At 39.9% G+C, this 24,856-nt stretch overlaps 1 protein-coding gene across 1 annotated transcript in view; it reads right to left on the bottom strand.

The window, feature by feature from the left end:
* NCKAP5 (NCK associated protein 5) overlaps window positions 1-24,856 on the bottom strand; it is a 944,753-nt gene that overhangs the window by 176,196 nt on the left and 743,701 nt on the right. The window contains exons 9-10 of the mRNA XM_030917014.1: window positions 21,562-21,600; window positions 12,613-12,732 (exon numbers count right to left, since the gene is read on the bottom strand). Of these exons, the coding sequence (XP_030772874.1) occupies window positions 12,613-12,732; window positions 21,562-21,600 (159 nt within the window). The remainder of the gene's footprint in view (window positions 1-12,612; window positions 12,733-21,561; window positions 21,601-24,856) is intronic.

The raw sequence follows: 24,856 nt of genomic DNA, 5'->3' as shown, positions 1-24,856 counted from the left end.
AAAAGATACAATAAAATAAAACTTAAAAAGTGAACAGAAAAAGCTAAAAACAACTGTTTTTTTTAAAGGAGATTTGTACTTTGAATTTACAAAGATGGGTATTCAGGATCTGTCATACTTGGTAAAGATTTAAAAACAGGCCTGAAGCAAAGAAACAATATGAAATAGAAAGTGTCCAATGCAATGTGAATGCATAAAGGGTAAAAGGGCAGTTATGATGCAGATGATCATCATGGATTAAATTTTAATTCAGAATTAATTTGGTAATTGAGCGATTAATTTCTTAATTAATAGACAGGCTTCCCAGGGGCCCTGAATATCTTGAAGTTACAAGCTAATTTCTCTCCGTATATAGGGAGAAAACCTACTGTCTTGCTCAGATACTCAAAGGATTCTGTGATCCAGCCATGGCTCCCCCTCTTTTTTGAAAGTTAACCACAAGATTACATAGATAGCTTAATCCAGGGCATTTCCAACTCCTGCCTATCTCAGACACTATTCTTGCTGAAACATTCACTCCGAGTCACTGGGCTAAAAGCCCATAAGGTTCTACTTAGGGCCAAATATCCCTAGAGAATCCCCAGAAATACAAATTTCCAGGAAAATCCAACAACAAGTCAATAATAGAAAAGAGAAACTGATTTCATACAGTATATTTTCGGGCCAATATCTCATTTGCTCAGACCACAGTTTCTCAGGAATCAGTGCTGAGCAAATAGATCATTTGTTGCACCTCCCCAATCCCCTGCCACACAGATGCAGGTCACAAATCTCATAAGATGAGAAAGCAAAGAACTTCTGCATTTGTTAGCTTCTAACATTAAGGTCCTAGACATTTCAAGAATGGTCCAAGGTCACCTAGCCAACATGTGGTAGAGAGGGTGTGTGAATCTCAGCCTGCTTGGATCTTAGTAGCCTTTAATTTCTCCCTACCTCTCTGGTCCACCCGACATGCCTCCTCGGAGCTTGATGATTTAGTCAGTCCACTCCATCTGAACAATTTCCCAAAGCTGCTTGTTAGACTGAAGGCATACCTCTCATGACAAGCTCTTTCTATTCCTTAATTCAGGTAAATTTCAAATTTATTACCCCCACAGCATAGTAGAAAGGGTACAATGCTGAGAATCAGGACTCCTGGAATTGAGTCACTATTCTCCTCTAAACAGACTGTGCGACCTTGCAAAAGGCAAGTATCAATCTGAGTGTCCAATAACCTGGGGGGGGGGGGGTAGATTATATGATCTTGAAAGTTGAGATATAATAATATATGATTATATTACTCATTGGCATAAACATGTTTCTAGGGCAAGTGATTTGATCATGTTACTAGGTTATTAGATCCATGTCCTTATTTAGGGAAATATCTATTATGCCCATAACAGTGTTGTCTGTAACTCAGATTATGTGGACACCACCCAAATGTATTGAATTTGATTTTTCCAAAGTGTAGCACATTGCCAAGTCCAAACAGACCATTAAATGTCTTTTAATTGGCCGATTTGCTGAATGCCACTGCAATATACTTTCCTTACGCAGGCCTAGGAAAAGTCATAAAGTGACATTTGGAAATGAGGGCCTAATTGGGCAGTGGGTAAATTTAAAGCAGGAAGCTGTGGACCGGAGAAGAACCCTAAGAAGAAGCCGCAGCCTCTAAGAGTTCATCTCCCTATTTGTAAAACAGCACTAATACCCTGGGCCTATTGTAAAGATGCAGTGAGATGCCTTCTGCTTGCTAAAAATGTATGGAACAATCACAAAGCTTTATCAATGTAACTACAAGGTATCTGTTTGGGAAACGTCAGATTTGACCACACTGGCCTTCAGCCAACCCAGTTTCACAGAAACACTTTGCTACCTTAGTACAGTATGTGTTAAGCTGATAGAACTGTGGGGACTACCTCTCCTAATGAGACAGTCTTGCAAAGATTCTCATGCTCCTTTAAATCATGTTATTTTACAGGGACTCTGCTGATCCTTCTGCTTTCCTACTTGTGAGGTACTTGTGAGATTGATCAACCACAGAGTATGGCTGGAGGCAATGACGACATGTGTGTGTGTGGCTGTTCTCAGCTCACCAGTGAGTCACAGTGGCATCCGCTTCCTATCAGGGTCTGTGACATACAGGGCAATGTCCCTCATTCCAGTGAGCCTCCTTGCAGATGAACGGCCTTTCAAATTTTTCAGAAAAGTCAAGCATTTTTTTTTTTTCACTTCTTGATTTTGAGACATTAGGCTGACAGTGATTGACAGAAACTGACCCAGGTAAGACATACAAACTGCTTTAAAGGCAGAAAAGTTTGCTAGAAAGCAATTGCATGAAGATAGCTTTATGAACAGGAGACTTGGCAACATTTCCTGGGTCTCCCAGTTTCACAAAGGTGCACTATCATCTCACCTGTCTAGAGGTTTCCATTAGGATTTTTGAAAACTTGACCTGGGCTTGTGTGTGCCTGTATATGACGTAGTAGATGGAAGTGGGGCGTGTCTTTCTGCCTTTGAATCTGGCTCAACTGTTCTAGTGTAGCCAGTTCTAAGCTATAAACCAGTAGCATTAGGATATGAGAGTATCTTGCCCTGAGAATCTTTATCTTCATCCCCCTGATCACACTGGGGGCTACTGTGAACCCAGTCTCAGTGTATTTCTGAGCAGCTGCAGCAGGCCAGGCACAACTGAACGTTAACCCCACTTGCCTCTAGGGTCTGGCCATCCCAGGCAGCATGGGGCTTCAGTGGCCTTCCTGCAGTTCTCTCCCCAAGGAGGCTCAGCCTGTTCTGGCTTTGCTAAGAGATCCTGGATGCATCTGTTTGCTTCCTTGGTATCTACCCTCTCCTCCCTTCCCCTCCCTTCCTTGACCCATGCAGCCAAGATTCAGGACTTCAAAGATATTCTTCCTCCCTGCAGCTGATAGGTTAAAGACTTGTTCCCAAGTCTCCTGAAGAGCTGCGGCAGATTGCAAATCACCGGCCAATTCCAGAAAGCTGCTCCCAAGTGTTTCAGGGCAGCTCTTAGACCAGTGCACCCTCGTGGTAAGCCAGGTGACAGAACAAAGCCAAAATTGCTTTTCATTTCTGGAAACACTGGTCTTTCATGTCAGAGTTTAGGTTACTTAATCTTTTCGTGCCAGGAATAAGATGTCCCTAGTGTGACATCTGCTGATAGCAATGGACAGTCCAAGATTTCCAGTGCCAAGAAATGAATGCTGTAATCTGCATAATGAAATCCCCAGGTAAATATCACCATTCCTTTCTCAGTACTTCCTATCGCTTGCATTTCAAAATCCTTCTATTTATCCAAAACTCAGAACGAAAATGTAGTGCTTAATAACAATTTTTACTAGGGGAGTTTTTAGGTTACCATGAAAAAGATTTACTGCATGAAATTTACTAAATTCAGGATAATCAGGTTTTCTGTGTTTGAAATATGATAAAAATATACATCGCCTGAATGTTTCATGCTACAAGGTGCATTTCCTGAATTTACACTTCAATCACTTAGTCTATTGCAATATAATGTTGATTTATGTTCAGGGTTTGAACCTCTATTCAATGTTGAAATCCTAAAACAAACTTTAGACACTGAGGGCTCTTCACTTTTCCATTAGGCTTCTTAATTCAGTTTAACTAGATTCTTCTTCAGTTAAAAAGCTAGAAAGAACTCTTGTTGAAGGTCACAGTGACAGAAATTTCAACCACTCCTGGAGGTTCTTGTTTTCCTGCAGAGCTGGATGAGTTAATCTGATACTGTTGCAAGAGGTTGGGAAGGCCAAACAAGGCTGAATCAGGGTAAGACAATTTTATAATCTTACAGCTATCATTAAATCCAGGACCTGGGATCAATGTAAATACAAATCCCAGTATTAGTCCTGAACTTAATTCACAAATTGCTTTTTGGAAACTATGTTACCCTAACAAACTCCTATTTATTCTTCAAAGTCAAGGTTAGCTGTGACCACACCCTAGAAGGCTTTCCTGACACCCAGAATAGTGTTTGTCACTTTTTCCTCTGAGAACCATGGATGGTAAATGTTTCTGTTGCATTTACTACTCTACTGTAAAACTGTTTGTTTACATTATCTGTCTCCTTATTAAATGATGATCTTTTTAAGTCTGAAACTGTGTCTAAACTATCTCTGTGTCCTCAGGAACCAGTACACTAGCGAGGACATAGTGCTCAATGAATTTTTGTTGAAATAATGAATAAAGCAATATATTCTGGCTGTCCCATGAATACGATTGTGCGGCATAGTGCCCAGGTATTCTGAGTACATGCGCCACATTTTACATTAAAAAGCCATCATTTTCAGGGCAGAGAAAGAAAAGCAGGTTGCAGGCCAATCCTGGTCCACAGTTGCCTTATTGAGTTTCGTCAGTGTCATGAAATAGTTGAACTAGCTGTTAGCCAACATTTAAAAATAGAGAGACTACATGCAAAAGTCTGCATTTCTAGCTTCTTAAAATTTTCAAAGCTATGGCAACACCTAACTAGCATTTCCATGGGGCCAAACTGGCTGGGGCTGGCCGCAGTGCACACAACTTCCTTTCCTGCTTCCTTCACCTGGTTTAGCCCCTTAAGGCATCTGATCTCAGAGCATGAGAGTTTTCATTGTTTTGGTGAGAGGATGGTTTATGTAGAGCCAACCACATAGTAATACAGATTGACACATATGATGAGAAGTCAGCCATGTGCTCTTGAAAGCAATTAATACATATTAATACAATTGATACATATATCTAATTTTAGGAGGATATGAAGACTAGAAAGTTAGGTGCCTTCCATTAAGTTACTTAAAATTTAAGAGGGAGTGGAATGGAGAGATAAAAACCCATGAAACAATATGGAAACATTAGTCCCTCTGACCAAAGGCACATTCATATAATACAATCTCTACAGCTTCCAGAGCCAACAATTCCAAGATAGAACCCATGTCTGCAGTCTCACCAGCCACAGGAAGAGATAAAACATAACAAACAACAACAAAACACCTGAAACTCATTTAAAAGGAGAGACAATTTCCCCTAATTGTCTTGACCCATCTAAACATAATGTTTCAAAGCCTGCCTTTATCACCTTAAATACCCAGCACCCTAAGAACTGCTCTCGCTCCCTTCTCTTCCCTCCCTTGGAGCTACTTCATTTGTGAAACCACCTCCCTGTACCTCTGTTACAAGCATTTCCATTTGCCTGGTTTCACGTAATCCTTAGTTCACTCAGCATTTATTGAGGCTCACGTTTATTCAAGTTGTGTACTGGGAGGATTCAAAGGTCAAAACAAGGTTTTTGTCCCTAAGAAAATAAAGGCCAAATCAAGCAAGAAAAGAGTAGGAATCATACCTTGATTTCCTTATAACAGACCACATGCACCTTCCATGATAATGCTGAATGTAAGCTAATGGGAACACAGCATTTAGTCATGACACATGGACTAGTAAGCTCTCGGTCTTGTGAACAACAACAAAAAAATACACCCCTCAATTGTTTTGGGAATGAAGAGCAAAGGTACGCAAAAAGAATTGTAGCATACTTACAAAGTAATATATCAACACCACCAGGACTTAGTGAGCAAGGTGTGAGTAGGAGACTGAGTGGGGCGGGGAGCTGTGATCTTATTCCAGGAGTACCTCCAAAGCATATGAATTTGGAAACCAGATTGTGAGGAAGAGAATTTCTCATGCCTTTGCACAGCGTGCTCTTTCCGGATGGCATTTATACTTTCTCTTGTCCACCGAGAGTCACATGGAGGCATGGCTTCCTCTGCTGGGCCTTCCCCAGGGCCCTCTGCAAGCAGAGCTAGGATTCCACTTGCCCCACGCCTGTCTCTGCCTGGCTACTATAGCTTCCCACATGCCTTTCAGCACATCATTTCACTTTCAGGCTTAATTGTAGACCACAGGCTCTTGAGCAAGTGCATTTCACATGGACTCCTCAGCACTGACATTACTTTGGTTGCTCCTAATTTGGTAATCGAATGAAGAGGAGTGGCAGAGGTGGGGTGGGCAGGGGTGGAGTAGCATTTTGAACAGAAAAATGACATACAAAGTGGAACAGTTGAAGGAAAACCTATGTCACGCTCTGTGGAGTGAAAGTATTTCTGCTTGGCTGAAGTAAAGAATTTGTGTCAGGAAAAAAAGAAAAATGAGGCTGTTGAAGTGTGAAGCAAGTCTATAGAGGGTCTTGGGCATATTATGAAGAGGGAAAAATCACATCTTGCCATAACCCTGATGATTCTTTCTCATCTTTTGTATAGCTCTTACTTGATCCCAAACCAACCTCACGTGTTACATCTCATCATTGAAAGCCCTGCCCTGCAGGAACTGTGTGATTTTTCAAAGCATCCCTTACCTCTCAAAGGGGCCACTTTCTGCAGGTCTGACAGGTTAATATCCTTTCCAGTGCTTAGTGCATGAGACAGAATCTCTGCTGCACATTCTCCATATGTTTTCATGTCTGGCCGGTGCCCATAATGAAACCACCAATGTCCTGTAACTATGCAGGATGACAGGCTCACCACCAGTGGATACTCTGCCATCTGAGCCCTGGCGTTACTCAGCATCTCTGAAGCATCACTGGCTGCTCCTCCTGTCGCCCTGTGGGTCTTTCTAAATTAGGTATTGGGTTTGTAGGGCAGGGCTGGAGGCGCCTCCATGGCTGGTCCACACAAACAGCCGAGGGGCAGAGTTCATTCATTCCAGAAACTCCTAAGATGAACAGCGTGGGAAGCCAGGTAGATGCTTCAAACTTGTGTGGATGTTCTTGCCTCTTCTCCCAACTCCTTCTTAGTTTGTGTCTCAAGAGAGGCCACAATTGATCAGAATGAAAAGCTTGCATCACAAAAACTCAAGAACCACAGTTCCATTCTCTACCCTCTTCTTTACTCACTCACTTACCCCTCCCTTATTGCTCTCACCGCTGGCTGCCTGCTTAACTAGCCTTTTTCCTTTTCATCTTTTTGTCCCACTTCAACTACATATATGTGAAAGCACCCCAAAGGCAGATGTTTTGAAAAAGCAAAATACATACATTTAAAACTGTATAATAGCCGGGCACAGTGGCTCATGACTGTTACCCTAGCACTTTGGGAAGCCAAGACTGGCAGATCAAAAGGTCAGGAGATCGAGACCATCCTGGCTAACATGGTGAAATTCCGTCTCTACTAAAAATATGAAAAATTAGCCAGGTGTGGTGGCAGGCACCTGTAATCCTAGCTCCTCAGGAGGCTGAGGCAGGAGAATGGTGTGAACCCGGGAGGCGGAGCTTGCAGTGAACAGAGATCGTACCACTTCACTGAAGGCTGGGTGACAGAGCGAGACTCTGTCAAAATTAAAAAAATAAAAAGAAGTGTATAATGTCGCTAACATTTTCTAAGTTCTCCAAATGACCAAATATCCTAGAGAAGATACTTCCGTGTTGGTTGTTTATGTGATTGTTCAGTTCCAGGTAGTGCTGTATAGCTGTGTTCATTACACAATGACAAGTTCTAAGGTGGCAAAGAGTGAAAATGTCTACAAATCTCTGCTTCTCACAAATAAAAAATTGGAAAAATATAAATCGGGCACCTAGGGCTTTGATACAAAAATATACATAAGTGGACAGAAGGCGGCATGGTCTTCTCGCCATGAAGATTAGAATCTTATCAGGGTTGGAATCTCCTCCCCAACAAACTGAGTTTCAGAAAAAAATGTATGCAATTAAGTGCAAAGCCATCAACAAGTATGCATGGAATATGTATTATAAACAGGGATAGTATATGTAAAGGGATAAAAAGTAAGAGCTCTTATCCTCAAAGAGATTGCTACCAATTTAAAATTAAAAGTTATCAAGAAATCTCTAATTACGTGGGTTGCACTGGATGACCCCCACTCATGGAGGCTAGGATTCTACAGTTCCACACAAGACCCTTAACTGTGGCATAGACCACTGACACTACATGAACTCCAGTATGGGGAAAGTTCAGTGAGGACTGCCGAGGCCCTGGCTGGCCCCTTGCTGGGGTGGCCCTTGGCTGGATCTCACAGTGGGATGCTTGGCTTGTGGCCAGGTGGAGAGGAAAGTGTGCAGTGTCTTGCCAGATCAGACTCATGGATAGATTTACACTGAAAATTAAGAGAGAGAAAAAGAAAAGAGGAACAAGTAGAATGTAAAAGCCCTCTCATCTTATTGGAAATTATAGTATAAAACACTAGCAAAAACAAAAAGTTCGCATTCTAAGAAGTAACAGCAAATTTTTGCGCCTTGGTTCTAAGCTGTCAGATCCTCCACTGTTGATGTGAATAATCTATCCTATAAAATTCTTTTCTTCCTAACTTGGCCTAAGGATATCTGTAGTAGGACTTTTTGAAATATCAGATGAAAAAGAAAAGAAAACATTGTCTTAGGCTAAAAATACGAGAATCATGTCCTGTCAGGATAATGATTACACAGGCATCCAAAACAAGTAAAAGAACACAGAGGGAGGGGAAAATCTTAGATGCCACATTTCAGAAATGTGTAAAGACGTTAGGCTCCTTGTTAGGACTGTACTGCAGAAGCCCTCCAATCTGTACTGCAGAAGCCCTCTGATCTGACTCAATCCCAGGTGGACCAGTGAATTCAAATGTCACCTACAGTAGGGAATCAGAAAATTTGTCCTCTTACTCATTCATGTTCCATGCAGAGGGAGCACCAATTGGAGGTGAAAGGGGGGACTTAATTTCACCAGATTTTCAGGTTGAAATCCTTGGTCTGTCAAATACCTGCTACAGGCCTCAGCCTGTCTATGCCAAAGTATCCCCATTTGTAAAAGGGGTGCAATGATAGGTCCTACCCATGAGACTATGATACAGATGAAATTGGTGAGTGCTGTAAAGGTTAAAGGTTGTAGAATAGAGTCTGACACATGGTAAGCACTACTATATATTTGGTATATGACATTTTCCGTATGGCCAAGGCTGCTTCTTTGCTTAGAGATCTTTTTGTTGAAATCTTCCATTATCTTTTTCAAAAAATTTGGCAACACACACTTTATACATTGTCTATGATTCCTAACTTTTGTTTTTCTAAACAATGGTACATGAACTTAAAACCACTTGAGCAGGTTGCAGCAGAACTGTTCCACATTTAATACAATTTCTGGTCTCCCACAATTTATTTTTATAGTTAGACACCTATATTTAATTTGATCACAAATACTACTTTAGTAGACCTACTGAGTTACAAAAATAACTCATTCTTGGGAAGTATTCAGCTCCACTGGTAAGAGAAATAAGTGCACATGGTAGAGAGCTCTTTACCAGTTGCCAACATTCATTAAGTTGAGGGTATTGTTCAGTGTGATTTAAAAGAGAGAATAGTGAGCAACAGTGAATCTGGACAAGCAGGTTCGAATGAGCTTAGTTAAGAGATTCCAGTCTCTGTAAGAACATTACTTTTGGATTTTGTTTGCTATCCTGCCATCTCGATTCCTCGAAATTTACTTCCAATGTTGATTTTAATATGGAGGGGGGGTCTTCTTAATCTGATTTATTGCCACTCATAGTCCCAGAGATACCATTCTAGAAACCAAAATCAAAGAGAAGTTTGTTGTCATTCTTAAAATTTTAATTTCAGCTTAGGCCTTTCTTATTTCCCTCAGGGACCTGGCTCCCTTTGTAAGTTTACCAGAACCTGTCAACTAATCCTCAGAGCGCTCCCTTTCCATTTCTCCCACATAAGAATTTGCTAAATGATATCCATGTAACCTCTTATTCTGTATTTTAAGGGATAAAGAATTGTCTGTTTCTTATATGTTATTTTCCTTTATACTATTTATAATTTGTCTACCTAAATCACAATGTGTTCCTAACTCTTCTTTCTGTATTTCTCTTCAGGTAGCAACTTTGGAATGTAGAGAATCATTAGGCTGTATTCAACAAATAATAACTAATGCAGCCTTCTAAGAAGTGCAAAAAACTACTTAGAAATCTGCTATAATGAATCCACAGACCATGGGCAGCAGCTATAGGGTCTATAATATTTGGGACCAGGGGCACACTGGTGGATTTGCTGCCCCCCCCCACCACATCCTCAGACATACTGGGCTGAAACACATAACTGCATAGTGCCTCAACATTCATGTAAGACAGGAAAGCTTCAAAAGAAGAGGTGGGAGCATAGACTTCTCTTAGGTTTATGTGAAATAACTCTCCAGAACAATGAATTATTATTTGTTCGTTATTCCACTCAACACATAATGACTGAGTATCCATAGATGTAAAGCAAGTTTGGAATGATTGTATTTTAGCTCCGTTGTATATATTTTGTTTCTCAATTGAACCCTAAAGTACTAACAGAAAATGAAAAACCATGAGTGAAATAATTAACACACCATCTGAAAAGCCAGTCAGGTCCTCTGTCTTGGATTATGAGCTCCAAGATGTTAAGAGGGCAGGTATCACACTTTATATCATTATTCTTCACAGAACTATTAACAGTCCATCTTTTATAAATAATATTTAAATTAGAATGGCTCCTGGAAGGCAGTACTATTTGGGAGAAATAAGTAGTGTGTTGGCTGAAAACACCAAATGAATAAACACTCATTTTTATTGTTAGCATATATATCATCCCCTGATCTTTGGGTATGAATTTAAGAAATTTGTGACAGCCAATGAAAATGCTTATATATCCATAGCACGTGTGTTTACCGTGCAAATAAATGATCACAATTCATAAACAGGGACTGCAGAGTCTTAAACACTACTTCAGAAAAGCCTCAAGTTACAACATGCAGAACAGAAAAAATCAGGAACACGCAACAGCTTTTAAAAGTAATTCTAGAGGGCCGGGCGCAGTGACTCATGCACGTAATCCCAGCACTTTGGGAGGCTGAGGTGGGTGAATCACAAGGTCAGGTGATGGAGACCATCCTGGCTAACATGGTGAAACCCCTTCTCTACTAAAAATACAAAAAAAAAAAAAAAAAAAACCAAAAAATTAGCTGGGCGTGGTGGCAGGTACCTGTAGTCCCAGCTACTCGGGAGGCTAAGGCAGGAAAATGGCGTGAACCCAGGAGCAGACGTTGCAGTGAGCCAAGATCGTGCCACTGCACTCCAGCCTGGGAGACAGAGCGAGACTCCATCTCAAAAAAAAAAAAAAAAAAGTAGTTCTAATATTGAATCTTGATGATGAGATTGTAAAAGAAACACAACTTTTTATAAATGCAAGATCCCCTATGACAAATATTTATGGTGGTTGGGAACAGAAAACAGAATAGAGACAGATGACTTCCTTCCCGCCCCACACAATGTTTGAGTCATAAATTATGAATTATGTTCAAACATATAAGGCAGAGAGGAAATTAATTTAGGAGATGAGATTTATTTTATAATTCAGAGAGCTGTTTTACTTTAATTTGGGGGGCAAATTACATTTTGATGTTCAGCTTACCAAACATCTTTCTTTCTCTGAAATGAATTACAATTTCCCATTATTTCTCTGAGGAGTCCTAAGATTTTTATGCCAAAATTCAGAGAGTAAATTAGCAACACAGTCTGGATCATTTGGAAAAATACCGTTCAGCAGAGCTTTCCACAATGAGGGAAATGTTCTTCATGCGCGCGGTGTACTAAGGTAGTTCCCTGGCCAAATGTGGCTTTCGATGCCTAGAAATGTAGCTCGTTGGACATAGGAACTTAATTTTAATTTAATTTAATTTTTTAAATTTAAAATTTAAATAGCCCTACATGGCTAGTGGTTATAGTGCTGGACAGTATCGTCCAGATGACCAGAGGCTGGAGAATGACCTTCCTCGCAGCCAATTAGATCATGCAGTAGTGGGCTGACCTTTGTACGTTGCACACTGCCCCTGTGAAACCTTGATGCAGCCTTTGACAGCTTAGCCTCAGAAGGGCTTGGGGCAAAGCTCATGGGAGCTTGTTTGAGCAAATATAAACATTAATAGGATCACAAACATCGGAAACAGCAAAGGCCAGCCCTGCAGACCTCTCTCCCCATTCATGTGTTTTCCCTGCAGGGGGACATATTCTCTAGTGCTTTGTCAGGACCAGCTTCAAATCGATTCAAATGGCTTGACTTTCCACAGCTTTCCATGTTATGAAGGCAAGTAAAAAACATAGTTCAATGAGAGCACTTAGAAAAAGACAACCTGTAAAAATACTGAGATAGAAACAGGAGGTGTTCTGTTATAAGGAACTCTGCATAGAGAGATTTGAAAGAAAAACAAACCCCACATGTATTTCCGATTATAAAGAGTTTGAAATTTTAAAAAATGTGCTTTGGCATTACATAAAATTCTTCCTTGCTTATCACATATGCAAGACTACAAAGGTTGGTTCCTAAAACAATCAATTATTTCCTAACTTCTTTCCATGGTTCCATTTAGTTTACTACAGGACATCTTCTGATTGTCTCTTTTGCCTGTTTATTGTTTGTTAGTGCATTTCCTTATCTGCATGTAGCTTTAGAAAGTCAAGAACTTAAGACACATTCAAATTTAATGACATATCTTGAGAGAGGAAAGAACGGGGATTCTGATGCAATATGTCTTGCTCATGAAGATGTTGCTAACTTCCGAACTTAAGTAACTTCCTGTCAATAGCATTTCAGTAGCAAAGATTGTTTTCCAGATAAACACATACCTGGAGGAGCAGATCAGAAGTGGGTCTGACTCGCTGTTGGAATAGTATGCTTAGTGTCCGATTCTGCTGTTCCAAATCAAACACTCTTGTTTTCAACTTCACACATTCCTCTCTTAGATCCTACAACAAACACATCGAAGGAGAAAAAGTCCATAACTGAAAGATGTCTTTGCATATTATAACCATGTTTTATATATCTTAGATCATTAGTAAAAAACAGTATTTTTATTCTTCAAAGCCCCCAGAAGTAAATCACATACGACGTTTTCTTCCACAGACCACTGTCTGATAGAATTACTATGTGCAAAGACCAGTTTTTTTAAAACAAAGCACCTTGAAATCAGAAATGCATTAATCTAGCATGCTATTTTTGAAGATAGTAAATCTTAGCGATATAAAGTCAATTTAAGTTTCCACCTATATATTTTGCCTTTTCATTGTCTTTACAAAAGTAATCATAGATCACAAACCACAAGGACAACAACGTTTCTGCAGTGAATAGAGATTTGATGAGCTAAAGAAACTATCATTTCTGATGGCGTTTTTTGTTGTCATTTGTGAAAACAAGTTGAAATTCTCGGCACCGGGGCTAATAGAGTCAGTGATGTATTTAACGGAAGAGAAATAACACGGAAGAGAAGGCTTTTAAAAGGCCACTTGCAACTTGCCCATCCTCTGAACTCGTGGATTTCCATATCTTCTGGGCTTTCTGGTCTCAGTGCTGGGGAAGAAGCACACTACTTAGCCCATTCCGGCATCTGTTCGGAGCAGCTCTTTTGAATAGTTCAAACACCACAGAGACCTTTTCCCAGCTCATAGAGGAAGTTGATGTACAAGAACTGCCTTCCAAACTGACTGCAATAAAGGAACTTCTGGTACTTAAATATCTATGCCCTTTTTGATGGAATTCAAGGCAGACCCAGTAGAATAAAACCCAAATTCAACGCTCTTCAAAAGCTGACTCTTTTCTGCATTTCAAACTATCTTTCGCTACTTCCTGATGTTAAAAAAAAAAAAAAAAAAAAAAGTCTTCTGTTCTCACCAAGCAGAGAACAAAGGTCTGGCATGTTGTTCTCTAAAGCTCTATGCATTCCTTCTACCTTCTTCTCTTTCCCTTCCACTACCACTTTTCCTTCTTATCCACCTTCTTCTTTCGGTCCATATTTGGCTCTTTGATTGAAGCCCAGTTCAAACTTTGTCACCTTTCTGACCTTTTACCTGGCATCCCTCAATACCTGCTCCATTTTCTGAACTCCCATCAACCCTCAATGCCTCCTTTGTGACGGTTATCATATATTACTCAGTATTCATTTTATTGTTTGTGCTCTAGACTTGTCAATTACACAACACGTTTTTCACCAGACAAGCACAAGAAGATACTGAAATAACCACACCAGCATATTGTTCTTATATTGTTTTCATTCCATCACCTAGCACAATGCCACATATAGTAGGAGCTTAATAAGTGCTTGCAATTATTTTGTCAAATGGGATGATGACTGCAGATTCTATTCTCTAGTGATTGGTGTGATACAGAGCATTTCTCAACACTTCTATTTCAAAGATTTATGTATTCTGATGTGGACAGCTAGCTATTGGACTTAAGGCTCTGTAAGCAAGGGAGAGCCCAGGTCACAGTTCTGATGTCTAGGGCCTAAATAGGAGTCACAGAGGTACCTGGGCCTGCCATAACCTTGTATTAATCTAATGGTGAAGCTAGATCTCGCTAGTAAAGCCTCCTCTGAGGCTTCATGAGCATGCATCATCTTATACAGTAGTATTAATCCTATTTAAAGGGGGCAAAGAAACAAGCCAAGGTATAGCCCACTGCAGTTTCAACTCTCCTTGCCTTTTTTAGTTAAATGGGTAAAGCTTATGTATAGGGTGTTTTCAACTGATCAGTGCCCACAAATGGAGAGCAGAGAACAGAAATGACATGTTCAGAATGACATGCAAGAGTGCAAGATCCAGCAGGGCAGGATCAGGAGTGCACATTTCATACTCCTGAGCACACATGCCATTTGGCAGAGGCCATTGTGGGGACCCACTCACTGCTCAAATTAAAAGGTGAAACTTCAGCCTGGCCAGCATGGCAAAACTCCATCTTTACTAAAAATACAAAAATTAGCCAAGTGTGCACGCTTGTACTCCCAGCTACTCAGGAGGCTGATGCACAAGAATCACTTGAACCCGGGAGGCAAAGATTGCAGTGAGCTGAGATCGCCCAGCTGAATGCTTGGGCAACAAAATCTCAAAAAAACCCAGTCTCGAAAAAAAAAAAAAAAGATGAAACTTGCTTTATTTTTATTTATTTTATTTTGAGACAGAGTTTCACTCTTGTTGTACAGGCTGGAGGGCAGTGCTGCAGTCTTAGCCCACTGCAACCTCTGCCTCCCGGGTTTGGGCGATTCTTCTGCCTCAGCCTCCTGAGTAGGTGGGACTACAGGCGTGTGCCACTACACCCAGCTAATTTTTGTAGTTTTAGTAGAGACAGGGTTTCACCACGTTGGCCAGGCTGGTCTCGAACTCCTGACCTCATGATCTGCCCACCTTGGCCTCCCAAAGTGCTGCGATTACAGGCATGAGCCAGCATGACTGGCAAAACTTGCTTTCTTTATTTAGAATTCAACCTCTGCCTGTGTCTCACGATTTTTGTTCTTAGCATGTATGTAACACTCTCTGCTCCCAAACACTAATTGTTTTTAGTACCAGTAATTAAGTAATTAATAAAACTTGACTGTGAGACAGATAAATAGTAATAGTACCTATTGGATGCGAAAACACAATCATCCTCATTTGCAATGTAGAGATATGGAAACGGAAGCGTACAGTGTGGATATGCAAGTAAAAGGGGACCTGAAGGCAACAGCAACCATGATTTTTAGCAGCAAAACTGAGAAGACCTTGAAAGAGTTCTTCAGATGGGTAAAAATGAAATAAAAAGAAAGAATGAAAGAAAAAAATCAATGTACTTTATAGAGAGTCATTATACAACTGCCCAAATTTCAAAGGCCATTACTATCACTTAAGGTATAGCAAAAGTTCGTTAGTGGGAACACAATGATCGACCCTGGGAACTCTCTGTTCATCACTGTTGGCACATCCAGCTCAGCACACAGCAGCAGGGAAGACAGAGGCTTTAGGGATGTGACACTGACCTGATGGCCATCGACAAACAGAAATGAGCTGGTCTGAAAATCTGGAGACAGAAAAGAATCGCTTGCATTGTTTTTAATATTCTTATTTTCTTCAGACAAGCTGTGGATCACCAGTAACTGATGCCAGACAGTTGCCTTCCCAATAAACTATAAACAAATACACTCGTGCACCCATGTACACACACATAAACACAACCAGAATGATTGTACATAGAGAAACAACTGTTTCGCTGACCACTATTGTAGTACCTGGGTGGAGGGGGCAGCTGGCTGTCTTAGCTTCCTCTGTGCTCCCAACAGGAACACCTTGACATAAAGGAATGCATGATTGCATGATACATTTAGGCTGGATGCAAGAGCCGCGACTCTGACCCTGTCAGTTCAGAGGCAAGACCTAGAACAGCCTCCCCAAGGAAGGCTTTAGAAACAAAAGAACTCTCCTCTGGGTAGGTGCCACGGTCTGGGATCACGGCTCAAGGGAGAGGCTGTACCATGTATCCTCTCTCACAACCCTTCTTTTTTTTCTATGACTTCCTGGCAGGTATCAGGTCTCAAGAAAAGAAAGAACCTCACTGAAAATACAAGGTTGTATCTTCGGATAAGAAAAAGGGGACATAACATAAATATTTATCATGGAGGAATAATACCAAAGATTTGACTACATTTCACATCACGAAAAAAAAAAAAAGTACAGTGGTGTTTGGGTTCAAGAAAATACTCAGATCCATTTTCCTTGCACTATTCATGTTACTATCAATTGGAAACAGAGACTTAAAAAGTTACAGCTGAGCAAGGTGATACACTGGTCTAACGGGCATCTCTGCATCTTAATGATCCCAAACCATAATTTCCCTGGAGGATCCACACCCTGTAATCCTGATAAATTCCCCCTGTGCTTGGGCTAAAGATGATTCTGGACTTACTGCTATACAGTACCTATAGGAGCACAGTTACTTCACGTACTGAAAAGTAAAATCCTTATCAGCTCTAGGCCAAAGTACATTTTTAAAAATGCTGATTGCTTAGAAGCAGGACATATACTAACATGATCACTGGAGTGTCATTGAAAACTATTTAAATCTGATTTTATCATGTAAAAATGACATGACAGTGGTATACCTATTTCAGAGGCAGTGTCTATCATGGGAATACACAGAATTGGGACTTAGTGGACCTGGGCTCTAGTCCTCATCGTCCACAGGACCTTAAAGAAGTGATTGCTTCTGAGTAGCTCTCAGTTTCCTCATCTGTAAACCAAGGCACTGCACAAAACTGGCCTTTTGTTCAAAAGACTGTATCTCTCACTAGCTTCATGGGATGGCTTTTCGAGTGCCACTTTGTTCCCTCCCTGAAGCCTAATGGCCACCAAAACCACCAGCCTCTTTTGTCACACCCCTTCTTGGTGGCTTTCAATGATATATCCCTCTCTGCCCCAAATGCTAAGGCTTTTGTAAAATGAAAAGCCACTTCTGGAAAAGGCTGGTTACATCTCAGACAGATCCAGGGCTTCAACATCGAATGCCTAAAAGGCAAGACAGGTGACATAAAAGTCTGACTGAACTGGGAGACAGCACAGGAAGTAGTGAGTCCTGTGGCAAAATACATACTGCAAGTCTCCACCCTAAAAGCCTTCAGATTAAACCCCTTTTAATAAGGGCAATGGCTAAACAGTTCATATAACTACAGCCAGTAGAGCCCATTACCAAAGCTCATTGACGATCTCAGGATTAAATACTCACCAAGGATCCTAGAAATTGGGGAATTGGGGAGTTAAAAATAAGACTGATTTTGAGAAGGCCTGACCCCAAATATATAGAGTCAGTTTCACTCCACAGATATCAAACTCTAAATGCTCTTCTTGCTACAGAAGATCAGCAATACTTCCAGAAGTTTTAAGAAGTCCTGTGGCTAACCTGCATTTTATTTTATTCCCTGCGATCATAACTAATGGTTGGATTTCAACCCATCTATTGATTTTCATGGCATCTCTCTCTGTCCTACTGAACTATGGTGGAGAAAAACAAGTGACTGAATGGGATTGTGGAGGAAGAATGAGGGAGTGGGTCAGAGTGTGGGGTTTACAGTGCAACAGCCATAATTAAAGCAGGGGCTTTGCCACTGCCCAGCAGTTGAAACTATGAGCAAACTATTTTTTTTAGTGCTACCTCACTGGGCTGCCTTGAGATCAAAACGACTTGGTGCATTTAAAGTGCTGCACGTTTTTGGTTTTCTGTCCTTGCGATAGTTTGCTGAGAATGATGGTTTCCAGCTGCATCCATGTCCCTACAAAGGACACGAACTCATCCTTTTTTATGGCTGCATAGTATTCCATGGTGTATATGTGCCACATTTTCTTAATCCAGTCTGTCATTGAGGGACATTTGAGTTGATTCCAAGTCTTTGCTATTGTGAATAGTGCCACAATAAACATACGTGTGCATGTGTCTTTATAGCAGCATGACTTATAATCCTTTGGGTATATCCCCAGTAGTGGGATTGCTGGGTCAAATGGTATTTCTAGTTCTAGATCCTTGAGGAATCGCCACACTGTTTTCCACAATGGTTGAACTAGGGGAAGGGATAGCATTAGGAGATATACCTAATGTAAATGACGAGTTAATGGGTGCAACACACCAGCATGGCACAGGTATAGATATGTAACAAACCTGCACGTTGTGCACATGTACCCTAGAACTTAAAGTATAAAAAAAAAGTGCTGCACGTGGGGTGTGAAGGCTTGTAAATGCCTGCTAAATATAAGCAGCCACCTGATACCACACAGACCACTGCTGGAGAAGTGGACACAGATGGTTCAATTGCACCTTTACAAGGGAAATAGGCAGGAATTTGGAGTTTTCTCAGCTACAAGCTATAAAATTGTTTTCTGGGTCTGCCTGAATGGCAGGATTCTACCATACCCAGCTTTATTCCACGTCAGTAAAGAAAACACACCATCGAAATATCTGGTTCCTCCAAAGAACATGCAGATAAGCCTGAGACTGTTGATATGAATGAAAATAATTGCAGAGAAAATGCCTTTCTTCTGTGTTTTGCTTAGTGGCAAAAACAAAACAAACAAACAAAAAACAAACTCCAAACACTGAAGAACCTAGGTGAGTTACATTTTCTCCAAGTGTAATTGACTTAATGAAGATAAAATACATTTCAGATAACAATAGTTTAACCTGAATTATTGATTTCACTCACACTTGTAGACTTGGACCCATGATTTGGAGGCATCAAAGGAAGAAAGTTCAGTTTAATATGATCACTTTTGTATTATTGTTCTAAAGGGGTACAGTCCATTCGCTTAAGGGAATCTACAGGTTTTTGAGATAAACTGAATTACTTGACTAGGTACACTGAACAGAAACTGATAAGTTAATGGAAATAATTTTTTTTTTCTATCAGTATCAATAGACTCTGTTACTTCAGGATGCTTGTCTGAGCCAATTCATGATATGCCATGAAAAATGTATTTCTGGCTGCCCAGTGAAGAGCTGAAGCCACAGTAGATTTGCCTTTGTGTCATAACTAATGACACATTCTAAAACTGCACAGTAATGCCTATTATTTCACCTCAAGGATCTTCTGGTGACTTGGCTAAATCACTCAAGATTTTTTTCTGTTTCATCTTTGCGACCTACATTCCTTTTTGGAATTAGTTTTCTCATCTGCATTTGGAGTGCATTGTATATTTTATATTGTGCTCTTAATTAAAAAGAAATTTTAGTCTTTTTGCAGCAATTTTACAGTTCCCATAAAAACTGGAGGCACACATTTCTGCAGAACATGATTCTTTTGGAATCTCCAAAAGCCCCCAGCATCTCTTTCTGCCTCATAGTGTCCCTGAGGTATACTATCTCACAGTAGCACATCTTTCTGTGTCTCACTGCTTAACTGTACCAAGGTAGATTTATCTGTTTACTAGTTATTACTTGGATTTGTGTAGCTATTTTTTTTTTTTTTTTGCAGCTGACCTGAAGGGCCCCTTTTTCTTTTTATCGTACCAGACGGCTTCCTTTTCTCTTTCCTGAGGCACCATTAACAAACGCAGGCATGAGAAGTCTTTCAACAGTTGTACACAGAGCTGCAATAGTACTCCCCCATTCCTTAGGTTTGTAACTAAGTCATCATAGAGTTTCAAGCAGGAGACAAACAATGGAGAAATTAAAGCCTTAGAAAAAGAAAAAGCATTCAAAAATGTTGCAGCAGCAATTACAATTTGTCCTCCAATATCTATTTCTCACCTTCTTCCAAAGTAATTTCAGCCGGGCACACACCCAGAACAAAGATTTCTTTGCCGGGTTTGTTAGGTGTGGCTGTGTGAGTAAGGTCTGTTCAAGGAGATGTATGTAAGTAATGTATGAAAGCTTTTGGAAGTGTCCTTTAAAAGACAGCTGCTGTATGCCCTTTATCTTCTTCATATTCCTCAGCTTTTTTTCCCCCTTCCTGACGGCTAGAATGTGTGGATGTGATGACTGGAGCTAGCATAGTCCTTTTGGACCGTGAAGTGACCTTGAAAATGAGGCCACATTCCATGAAATACAGAGATGGAAGCTAGGGACCCCGTGGACTTTATGGAGCAGAGCTACCATCCCAGTTCTGCCTACCTGTCGGTTTATATGTGAGAAAGAACTAACATTTTAGCTTATTTAAGCCACCTCATTATGGATCTCTGTTGCTCACAATGGAGCCTAATTTTAACTCTACATAAGTGGTACTCAAATATCTTTATTTAGGCATGTTAGTGTAAAACTGGAAGCAGTTAAAATTATTTTTAGAAGGAACCATGACATTTTGACAGAAATAGTAGGCAAGAAAGTCTAGCAAAAGTATCACAATGCCTGTATCATATAAATTTTAAAGAATATTTAAATATCTCCATGAGAAGCAGTCAACCCCTAATACAATTATTTTCAATTAAAAAAATCAAAATGGCATAAATTATTTTGCTGCCATTTGTCACATCATCCTGAATATGCTGCAGGATCTAAAAGTTTCTTTGGGAGAAGTCTCTATTTCACAGACAGAAATCAAAGTAGACAAAATCTGAGGGAACTAAAATTTAGCTTCTCAAAAGCATCATGGCCAGAGATGGAAAACAGTCTATAAAATTCACTGAAACAGCCAAATTTGGGCAAAATTGACCTGCATTTACTGTCTGTGCCTAGATAATGTGATCTGATATTGTCTGAAGGAAGAATGGCAAGGCAGCAAACACATAGGTATGGAAATTTCAGGTACAGTGGTTACCATTATTTTATATGTACCATAAACTACTGCAGTAACTGTTCTACCTGCTTCTTTTGGTAGGGTCACCACAGCAGTCCCAGGAGGTGGGAACTGTTTTTCCCACATTACAGAAGAGGAACTAGGGCTCAGGGAAATTAAATGACTTTCCTAACTTCAAAGATCCCTTGCTGAATTTTAGACTTGCGTTAATGCTGTCCAAAAGAAGATACTCATTTTATAGGAATTGGGAGAATTCACCAACTTACTGAAAGTTTGTATTTACTAAACAAAAATGATGGGTTTGCTACTCATCTGGGTACATGAAAATCATCTTCAAAAGGCTTTCTATTATTTTATGGAGAGTTTGGATTTTTTATACAAATTCTACTGGTCACTCATGATACTTCGTATGCTATCTAAAACACACACGATTTTCACTAAGCGAATAAATACAAAAGTATTGCATCTATCAATCACAATTTCCTAGCTTAACAATGTGAGTTCCAATATAGTCACATAAGTGCCTTGAAAAGAACAAAGCCAGAAAGTGACCTACCTTTTGAGTAAGCAGAGCTTGAACAACTTGGTTGGCTACCTTTAAAAAATAAAGAAAAACTTGTCATTTATAATAATGAGACTTTATAGGCACTGACTCTAATTTACCAATACGTTTCTCGCAGCTTATTGTAGCTAATTAGCTCCTCATTTGCCTCTTTCCTCTACATCCAGAGATCTGATTATTTTCATAATAAGCCTATCCTTCTAGGTAATATTTTGCTTTCTCCAAAGGTGACCTTGTTGCTAATTAAGATGGTTACACTTAAAAGATCATTCATACCTTGACTTTCACATTTCCATATTTGGAAAAATGATATCCTTTCATATACTCCAAGAAGGCTGAAAAATGATATAGTGCAAAACACAGTCCTAATTATCTGCACACAGTTTCTACACTTCACTGATTTACAATGTCCCTTGCCTCTCCTTCCTATTCCTTTGCTGTCTATTTCACTGTTTCATATTACGTGCAATAGAGATAGGTTGAATGCAACAATAGGGACAACTCGTTGTTTCCTCTACGTTCTGCTTTCATCTTCAGTGTTTTCGCTTATGTTACCTTCTTGTTGCTACCTGTAGTAAAATCTGGTAGTTGTTTGCTGCAACATCCATTTTTTTCCTTTTTCCTGAGTAACAAACCCAATCCTTTGGGGCTGGGCACATTCAACTGCATTCCCCAGCTACTCCTGTAGTGAAATGTTGCCATGTGACAAAATTCTGGCCAATAAGATGTAAGCAGACTATTCTCTTGGGCTTACAGGAAGTCTCAAAGAAGAAGGGGGCTCACCCTTCATCATCTTCCTGACGAGGAATGGAAGTACAGCAATGGCTGGAACTTCAGCAGTTACCCTGACAACAACAGTCACATATTAAGGATATTTGGACAGAGAAAAGGACAAGCTTGGTCCTGAGGATGTTATGGAGCTGTACTGTCTATTGAACATTGATGTGAGGGAAATAAGGTAGTCACTGTTATTTTGAGTTTCTTCCAGTAAACAACCAAACATAATTCTTAGTAATATTTTCAGAGACCTCATTTTCTTCAAGTATCAGGCAGCTTGGGACAGCAGAAGAACCTAAATCCCTCCTCAGCCCAATGCAGTGAATCTTGATTAATCGAAGCCAATCTTAGCAATTCCAGTGACTGGTTCAGGAGCGGGCATATAACACAATTCCAGCTAAGGACCACAGGTAAAACCAGTAACATGTTCCTGGTGTTTCAAGTATCTGGCATTTTCTCCAGGTAACCATTCATTATTACTGTATGTATTTGTGCTAAGATTTCTTTTTCATCTGCATATTTCAAAACACTTTGCATAGAATCACCTACTAAACTTCACTATTACCTTGAAGCTATGTAGCTACATGGTTACCATTGATAAAATTAAGGTGGACAGGTGAAGTGGGTGGTATGTTTCAGCTAATACATAAACTGTAAACATTTAATGTGATAACTGAAACTGACAGCATGAAAGACTAAATCCAAATACTTAAATATCCTAGATATAAGGCACTCTGGTTCATTCGTTTCTTCCTTCACTTATCCAGTATAAATTTTCTGAGTATCTACTTGCAAAGCTAGCTGATTGGGCCATGGTCCTTGACTTCAAAGACTCATATCTGGCAGCGAGTTGGCAAAAACACAATTATAACACAGTGTGACAAACACCTAATCATCATGGTAATTCTTACATTCAACTGGAGACTGAGGGACACTTTCGTGTTATTTCTCTCTTGGTAACACATTTATTTTTGGTGATGCTCAACTATTTGTGCTTCTTTCTCTATCTAGTATAGGGGAACAGATTATGGTAAGAGCGTTTCCATGGAGCTTAATTGTTTTTTGACTCAATAATGACAAATAGTACATCTTTCATGACAGCTGGCTACCAGTAAGTCTCATCGAAAATTAAAACACAGGCTGTCGTCAACTTTTGGTTAGAAAGCAATCACACCACTAGCAGGAAATGACTAAAATCAGATTATCTGTAATTGATTCGTTAAATTATATGCACAAGAAGGATTTTTTTTTCCCATCAGAAAAAGTCTTTTCAAAGTTACATTGCAGACATTAAGTAAAAAGAAAGGCTCTTCATTGAAACCATGATTTTAAAGAAAACGTATTCTTAGGTATTTTTGATTTTTTTTGAGTGAAGCACAACTTACAGAACTACCACAGACCAAAGTAACCTATACTTTCATTAACTGAGGCCCCATGTTCCTTTATCACTTTATTTGTATGTGACCACAACAGTGACAAATGTTATCCAACCCAAGCAAATTGACCAATAGCATAATAGTGAACGTCAGTTTTCCAGCATTCATTCCAATTCATAAGTAACTGAGAATTCAAAGTCAAACTACATATCATCTATTTTATTGTTGGCAAATAAAACAAAACAAAACAAAACAGAAGAATTGAACTATTCATGCAGGTTGAATCAGGAACAAGGTATCAAAGTTAATTCATGCCATAAATAATTTACTTCTTTTGGATCTCAAACTTTGGATTTGATTTACATTCTCATAAAACTGCCCAATATCAATATTTTCTTTTCTTTCTCCCAACTGGTCTCTCACTGAAACCATTCTGGTAACAGTGGTCACATAAAATAGCTCTATCCATGATTTATCAGGAGACACGGACTAATATCCTAACTCTAACAGCCCACAGGAGGAAATACGTTATATCTCGCAATTCAAGCAGTTGCCCTACAGGCTTAGAGACTCTATATCTAGCACAGTTTCTTCTGGCATGTACTTGGGAAAATTGTTTGCTCCACTTGAAAACTGAACAAAGATACATGAATGCCTTATTTCTTTACCTACTGACAGGAGGTTATGTTACCCAGAAGGACTCGCCGGTTCTTCAAAAAAGAGCAGGCAGATGATACAGATGCTTTCCTCCATATTGTCTATAATGACAGTGTCTGAGGTTTTGTTATTGCTTTTAACGGCTAACTTCCCTGATGCATAAATAGGACAGTTGCTTGGAGCTTGTGCCTGCAACCTCTACTAGGTTGAAAAGATAATGCCTGGAATGTGCCCCTGCTCTCAATCCAGCATTATGCCCTAAGCATTTGGGTTGCAAATAATCACACACCTATAGGCCCAGCTAGTGAGAACAAATCACTTCCAATGTCATCTGCCAGCTTTCCTTTCCAGAGAAAGGGCAGCAGCTGGGTTAGGCTGCAAGGGACTTGAAGCACACTGGAAAAGCAAAGCTGGCAGTCCTTAAGCCACTAGCTTGTAGTATAGCCTCCCTTAGGCAGTCCTTGGAGGCCGCTCCCCTT

The sequence above is a fragment of the Rhinopithecus roxellana genome, chromosome 14, assembly GCF_007565055.1.
Source record: "Rhinopithecus roxellana isolate Shanxi Qingling chromosome 14, ASM756505v1, whole genome shotgun sequence".
NCBI lineage: Eukaryota > Metazoa > Chordata > Mammalia > Primates > Cercopithecidae > Rhinopithecus > Rhinopithecus roxellana.
Note: the sequence above shows the minus strand (reverse complement) of the source record. Positions and strands in the feature narration are given on the sequence as shown.